Genomic DNA, 8,070 nt, shown 5'->3' on the forward strand with positions numbered 1-8,070 from the left:
GGGGTGGGGTAAAGGCAAGTTTCTTTTTTTAATGTTTTCTTGGTGGGGGAGGGAGGTGAGATAACTGATTGAGATCTTTTTATTTCACTATGTTTGATTCCACTATGTTTGATTCCCTCTAGATCTTTTTACTATGTTTGATTCCCTCTAGATCTTTTTATGATATGAGATTTATTTTTACATTCTTTTGTTGGTGGATTCTATGTTGAAGGAAGTAGTTTCTTTGTCAATAGATCAGTTTTTTTTCCCAAAGGAGGCAACTGTATCTCCTATTGTTGATGCAAAGGCATGTTTATTGCAGGTTTTGGTATAATTTGTCCTTCTAGATAGCCTCCAAGTAAGTAAGCTGTAAGAACACATGTAAATTAAGCTAATCTATACTATTTTTGTATTTGATATCAGGTGCTTGTAGATTGCTTTCTTGCTTCAGTCTCCATCTACCGAATTCGATCAATCGAGGTAATTAGTTTTCCATCTCGGAATCGATTTTTCTATCGATTACTTTTTTGTTGCTTTCTATTGAGTAATATAGTATTAGTTGCTTTCATGAAATCAATTTTTCTATTGATTAGTATTAGTTGCCTTCTTGAAATTGATATTATTTTAGTCTCTACACTCTTCCATACATGAATAAAGACCGCCCACACACTCTTCCCCCCCCCCCAAAAAAAAGAAAATGGGTATTCCAAACCATGAAATGTGTTGTTTGCTTTTTTGAAACTAGATGTGGTGTAGACAATTACTTAGAGCCCACAAGACTGCCATCCAACCATCAAAAATTGTCCAATAATCTGATTAAAACTGCTTAAATTTAGTTACAATTTCTTGGAAGTTAAATGAGTATGGTCCCTATCTTTACATACAATCTACTCAAGGTAAATGAGCAAGAGAAATACACCAAGATCTGTGTATACACATAAAGAAATTGTTAAAGCCTTTGAGCAGAGGGAAGTAGTAGGACCTTTGATATATAATGATGCATCTACCATTCTATCTTCTTTATCTTTATATCCAAATTGATGAAATACAATAGTCAAATCACACTTGGTCTTTTCTACTATTAATCGAAGTACATCTATAGGTCCTTGTGCTTATAAGTCAAAGTCATGGTCAAATACATTTAAAAAAAATTATAGTTTCATAATAAATACCAAAGTTGATGTTTTCTCTGTTTATAGTTTCAARTACATTTCCTGCTATGTCGGGTTTCTTGATAATAAGCAACCAAAGTTGATGTTTTCTCTGTTTATTTATGTGCATTGGGTTTTCTGTTTTGGGTGTGGGGGGTTCGTAGCCACCATGGATGGGCAGACCGGAGTTGGAAGGAGGGGGATAAAGGACTTGCAGTTTCATTCGATGGAGCGATGAAGGGATGTGTGTTTTACCTTGCCTTACATGCTTTCCATATTCTATGTTTCAATGTACACAAATTGGGGGGTCTTTCATGGATCAATTATGTTTATTTTGATTTCTTTTCTTGATAGATGGTTTTTTATTGTTATTATCTGCTATGTGGTTTTTTATCTTTGCTCTTACCATTTTTATGAGTTTGATCAAAAGAAGTAATATCTTAAGTTGCTAGAACTTAAGAATTACCGGTAAGCGCTTATTGAGTAAAAATTTGGATAAATATCTCGCAAGTGTAAATATATCATCCTTAAAATAACAAAACCGCCAAAGCTTCGAAATCGTTTACATTTACTGCTTCCGCCGCATTACGCGGGTAAACAACTAGTATATATATATATATATATATATATATATATATATATCAGCAATCAAATGCGAACCAACCAATTTGTACAAACCGTCAAACCACCCTCATCTGTCGATTTCATTGTTTAATCTTATAAAATTTTCTCATGAAATTGTTTAATCTTATAAAATTTTCTCATGAAATTGTTTAATCTTGTGAAACTGTTTCATATAATATACTTTTATGACTTCATGTACTACGGTATTTGATTCACTCTTGAAGAGTGTAATCTACAAAACCACTCATGTAGCCATGTTATATTTATCTTCATCAACTCACACCAGTCCAAGCTTTTACGATCCTTTTGGCCCCTGAAAGGGCGTGCCACTAATGGCTATGAGTTTGGACCTTCTAATCTTCCATGCGATATATGTTGTAATCCAATTCATTCTTTAACTCACGTTGAACCACCTTAAGATATGTGGCTCGTTGTGTACATCATCTTCATGACTAGTGTAGCGACCTCACATTGCTACTCTAAGGCACATACACTATACAATATATGTTCTTCAAACACAGGAAACTAGAAACTCAACCATACACACTTCTTACTTAATTTACCGAATAATTTTGTTTTGAATCACTAATAACATGTTTACTAAGATCCTATAATAAAAAAAATGGAAATTGAATTCATTGATTGAGATAGAGACAAGTTAGTCCGCCACGACTGCTCAACCAGCTGCTAAATCATGGGTTCGAATCCCATGTCAGAAATGTCAACTCCTTTGATTTGATGGAATTTTCTTTCAAAATGCTACTTTGCAGCAACCAAGCTCCGACACTACTTCCTTTCCACAATGAACATAGGCTAAAAGAGAAAACAAATACATACAACTAAAGCAAAGTCTTGGCTCGCTCTCATTGGGAGGCGGTTCAACCAGACTGACGAAGATTGATTCGCTTCTTCCTTCGCCCAAGCCTTTGGTCGCCCTGAAAGAAGCCACTATCAAAAAGCTCGCCCTACTGAAAGCTCTTGTCATTTTTGGTGTAAGCGAAGTTGAAGGACGGGGAGATGGGAGTATCAAAATGCAGCTATATGAGCATCAACTTGATAATTTGCCTCCTAGAATTGCATTATCGGAGCCGAGCCAGGAATGGCAGTTAGTGGATGTCAAGGGGGGGGGGGGATCATAGTCTTGAAACTTATCTGGCCGCTAACTAAGCCAGCTAAACCTTTCCTACTTTTGTATTCATCGTGCCCCCTAGGTTCGGTTCTCATAGATTTCCTTCACCAACTCATCGCCAACAATCCGCTCTTATCCCTTGAAAAGTTGGTCACTAGAAAGAAGCGACGAGGAAGCGAAGCTGTCTACGACATCCAAACACTTCACGACACCTATGATCAACGTTTGAAGCCTCCTATCTCTTAAAGCTCCTTCCTGGAGCTTTAGGTGTTAGGGACGTTTAGCAGACTTCAAGGCCTCACTGTTCTTTATCTCTACTAAGAAGCTCCATTCTCCTCCGGACCCTCGATTTGATTGTTTTCCAAGAATTCAACTTCCATGGACGGATATCCTAAATAAACTACTTCTCTGAAACAAAAAATTCAACACCGATTCATGCAGAAATTTAAGATTTAACCCATATATCACATAATATGGATAAAACCTCAATGCTTATTAACATTTGTTGCCTTCAAACATCGATTTTATGCTACAATGATTTGTCTGTGAAATCACTTGTTAACTTCATGTGACATATAAAATGATTCATTTTACAAGTCTAAACAGTACGACTTCTAAAAATTAAGATGTCGGCATATAAGACGATTCATTTTGATATAGAAAAAGCCAAAGACATCAGACCAAATATATTAAAAACCGATGATACTATAAAACAAAGATGCCAAGTCCTATAATGTGAAAATCTCAAAATAGACGTTAATATAAAAGTTCAAAAACAATATTTGTAAGCACAAATAAAACGCCGCCACGTGTTTATTTTTTTGGTAATACATAATATTTCTATTTTACATTAATTTTTATTAGTGACATAACCACCTCACTCAACCAAACGACTGACAGTTAACATATCCTTGAAGCTAAACTATATTCGCCGGTCAAAGTTCCGGTTTCGTCTCCGCCACGGACAGCGGCTGTGATGGTTCTCCGCCGCCAATGCTCACCACCTTCGGTCCTTTTATCTGTTCAGGCGACAACTTCCTGATCGAAATCGTCAGCACCCCGTTCTCAAGCTTTGCATTTACTGAATCTAGATCGAGATTATCCGGCAACCGGAACTGTCTCCAGAACTTCCCATACGACCGTTCACGGCGGTGCCAGTGATCACCACCACCGTCTTTCTCCTCCTTCTCCCTCTTTCTCTCTCCGCTAACTCTCAACACTCGATTTTCTTCCACTTCAATCTTTAATTCTTCCTTYTTCATCCCAGGGACTTCCATCGTGATCTCATGACCGTCGCGTGTCTCCTTCCAATCCACCCTCGCCGGCGACACGATCAGTTCGTCGTCCCGCTGGATTCCGAACGGAATCTGCTCCAATTCTCTAAAAGGATTGGAAAACAAATCAGATAAGATACTGCCACCGATTGGATCGTGATGATGATCGATTAGCGTCGATAACAGAGATCCGCCACATTTTCCGGCGAATAATAGATACAGAAACCCCAATAGCAGAATCGTTCGCATGGTCGTGTTAGTGATTGTATATGATAGCTCGATTAGGTTTGTTGAATTTCTGGTTTCATGGTGGTTGTTTTAAGTTGTTTATATAGCAGGTGGAGGTCCATTGGAGAAATTTCTTGAAGGTTCTGGTCTTCTGGAGAGGAAGAAATGGGTAGAAGCTTCCAAATGTATCTTCATGAGGATTCTAGGGTGACTCTGGAACATGGTGTTTTTATTTCTTATCATTGTGTATATATGTAAATTACATAATTGGTCCATGTGGTTTACATAATATAAAATTGTGCTTCCGCAATTTGAAATAGTTATGGAGACGTTTCTGTGGTTTATATTTTTACACGTCTTCGGTCCTTTGTACTGACTCTATTAAAAAAATTCTGTTAAAGTGGTTAAGTAGAGGGGTATTATAGTCATTTTACCTTTTTCATATTTTAATAGTAAACTTTACTTTTGGTCTCTAAGGTTATGTGATTTCTTTATAAGTGAAACCTAAACTTCAATAAATCAAAAAGTCCTGTTAGGTTTGAATTTTGCTTTAAAAATGGTATCTGGTCATTGACTCCGTTAAAAAAGTCTATCAAAAATAGGGGTATTTTCGTCAAACCATATTTGGTCCCCCTTTTTGCAATTCTTTTTGTTTTTTTCTTATTTTTGTCTAAACCATGCAAGTCAAAGGTAAGTAATGGTGCCTAAGTTTGAACCTAAATCCTCGTTCATAAATGACCGCTAGGAATGTGTAAAAGGTTATCCGATCCAATTTTATTCGACTGATAATAATTGGATCAATCAGTTATAAAACGACATTTTATAATCTAACAAAACCGAACTGAACCGATCCATTCCAATTATCATTCAACAACCATTGTTATGAGACATATTTTGTATTTCATATTGGATTTTATAATTACAAAAAAATAAGGGTTACATTTGGTTCTCATTATATTTCTGGAAGGAAATGAAATCTTTAAAAGAACTATAATGCAAAAGAATTGAAATCCAAGATGAAAACTAATGATGTACTTTAAGCATTTTAAGGATCAAATCCAAAAATTGAGCATAACATACACCCAACTCATAATTGGCGAATTCGTAGATTCAATTCCTACTAGATGCACGCAGAAGAGCTGCTTTTGCTAAAACTCGAGCAGTTGCTTGAAAACTCGTGAGAACAAGAATATAGTTATTGAAAAGAAAATTATTATTCACGATATCTTCATCTGGTGAACCAAAAAAGACCTTAGTGACACCGAAAGTATAGGGATTATGTAGTTATTTTATATAAGTTGGAACTAGTTATGCAATTTACTTATACATCAGGGGGATTTGTTGTAAATTCTCGTGCAAATTAAACCCCCGCCCAAATTTATTTATCTTCCCGCCAAAATCAAACCCTAAATAAGCGAACAGCTCTTCAATCGACTCAACCCAAACCTTAATCAATCTACAACTTTACAGTTATCAATGGCGGAAGGAGAAGAAACCCAGACGGAAGTCGTTCAATCAGGATTACCAGCCGGTAGAGTGAAACGAATTATGAAACTGGACAAAGAAATCAACAAAATCAACTCCGAAGCCCTGTTTGTAATCTCGAGCGCGACCGAACTTTTTGTCAAGTTTTTGGCTGAGAAATCATCGGAGGTCGCAATTGAGAAGAAACGGAAGACGATAAAGTTGGAGCACCTGCGAATCGCGGTGAAGAGACACCAGCCGACCGCTGATTTCCTTCTCGACTCACTTCCTATGCCACCGCCGGCTCAGATCCCAACCAAAACAGATCGTTCTCGCAGAAGCAGCGATAATGACTCTGTTCCAGCCGGCACTCGTCGGATAGACAGTTTCTTCCAGAAAGGTCCCTAGGGTTTTGTAATTGGTCAGTGCTTGCTGGTAGGAGTTGTTTGTATCTATTCCTTTTAAATTAAATCACCAGAACCATATTAGCCTTTAAGATCATTGGAATTCGCAATTTGAATTGGAGATGTCAAACGATCCGCTACAAATTCTCCAATGGTTCGATCCTGATAGATCAAGTTATTGCTAGCAGAGCTTTTCAATCCAGCTGTTTCTTAAAATGCTAAAATGTAGATACGTTTTCCTGTATTTAGCAGTAACTCTAAATTTTATGCTTGGCTATTCTATAAGTTGATACCAAAAGATATTTTAATTCGCAGATTTCATGATTGAGAAACGAATCACAGAAAAGTGTAATTTAGGATCATTCATGGGATCTAAACTCACAGATTCTTCATCAGCTCTGCCTCTTCGTAGCCACATCACCAATAAAAGGAACAGTCTGAATTTTGGAGGTCAGGCCTATTGCTCTTTTGATTCAAAGTAGATATGCATTTGACCCCCAATTCATGCAAACATTCTTTTTTTTTTATCTTGCGTCTCTTGGGAGTTAGTTAAGATGCTTATCAATATTGTGTCAAAGCATTTGAAGAATTCCTCTAAATGTGAAAGATGAACCTGATCTGTTTGACATCAATTTGTCATACCCTACCTTTTCTTGAGTGAAGGGCTGAAAGGAGCACTTTTAAACTACTATTTGTTGGATAGAACCTTTTGTTTCATAGATTTGGGTCTAAATTTGTTGCCCTTCTTCATCCCCAAGTGGCAAATATCTTGAGTTTTTGCATTTGTTTATGAGGGAAGTTGTAACAAAGGTTGTTCAAAGTAGGAATAATAGTCTTAATCTCTTACCAAGTCCTTTTGTCTGTGTGGCTTTAGACTAGCAGGTAAGAAGGTGGACATCTTTTTTAAAAAAAGAGTGGACAGTCTGGGCTTCAACTCTAGACACACGATCCAACTTGTCACATGATCGTGTGACCGGTATGGTGGGGGGCTTCAGAGGGTGGCGTTATACACTTGGCAAAAAGTAGGGATAATAGGGGAACAAGAGCATGATTTTAAGCTATGATGATGTTATGGAGAAATTGTTGCGAATCAACAAGGTCGTTAATTGATAATTGAAGGAGCTATTGCATGTTCTGTTTAGGCTCTATTAATGGAGCAAGATCCAAGATGATCAAGGAAACACTTAATGGGCTGATTTAAGAGATTCATGCTACTTCTAAAACGGTCCATTAGAAAACGTTGCTATGGTAGCTTCTCCATCATGGTCTACATTAGCCTGAACCATAGTGACATCTATTTCCTTGTAATAGTCATCCACACTCTTATAGCCTTGAGTAAGACTGCAATTTCTGATACAATTTATTGTCTGGGGACAAACCATCTCCTCATGTTAGCCTTCATCTCATCCTAAGTCCCAATAGGCCCCCCATGATTTCCTCTCCCATTAATCACAAATTGATCCCACCAAATAATAGCATCGTTAAGAAACTCAATGACAACAAGTTTTACCTTTTTCTTCTCGGAGTAGTTGTGATCAGCTACACTTTTTCTCCCAAGTAAGCCTCAGGATTTCTTTCCTTGCAAAGTTGGTATCTTCATTTTGATGTTTTCTAAGTTTATGTCAAACCCATTTTGCCACCTCAGATCACTTCAGAAAACTCTACCAATGCCTTTTGCCCCTTGAAAATGAAGTTGCCTTGTCACTTAATGAAGCTTGATTGTGTTCATCTTCCAACTCATCCTCAAAATCTTCTACATGTGCATTCCTTTCTGGCCTACTTGCATTCAGACTCTTAGCCCCCCCCCCCCCCCCCCC

At 37.3% G+C, this 8,070-nt stretch overlaps 2 protein-coding genes across 2 annotated transcripts in view; one reads left to right on the forward strand and one right to left on the reverse strand.

Moving 5' to 3' along the window:
* LOC112524712 (chromatin accessibility complex protein 1) overlaps window positions 1-6,515 on the forward strand; it is a 14,445-nt gene extending 7,930 nt beyond the window's left edge. Inside the window, exons 3-5 of the mRNA XM_025134668.1 lie at window positions 943-947; window positions 1,717-1,724; window positions 5,822-6,515. Of these exons, the coding sequence (XP_024990436.1) occupies window positions 5,862-6,257 (396 nt within the window). The 5' untranslated portion in view covers window positions 943-947; window positions 1,717-1,724; window positions 5,822-5,861 and the 3' untranslated portion in view covers window positions 6,258-6,515. The remainder of the gene's footprint in view (window positions 1-942; window positions 948-1,716; window positions 1,725-5,821) is intronic.
* Window positions 3,578-4,459, reverse strand: LOC112524710 (22.0 kDa heat shock protein-like). Its single transcript, XM_025134666.1, has one exon. The coding sequence runs from the start codon at window positions 4,404-4,406 to the stop codon at window positions 3,819-3,821; it is 588 nt and encodes a 195-aa protein (XP_024990434.1). The 5' UTR covers window positions 4,407-4,459; the 3' UTR covers window positions 3,578-3,818.
* Window positions 6,516-8,070: the final 1,555 nt, after the last annotated feature.

Source organism: Cynara cardunculus, assembly GCF_001531365.2.
Source record: "Cynara cardunculus var. scolymus isolate 2C chromosome LG 13, CcrdV1, whole genome shotgun sequence".
Lineage (NCBI taxonomy): Eukaryota > Viridiplantae > Streptophyta > Magnoliopsida > Asterales > Asteraceae > Cynara > Cynara cardunculus.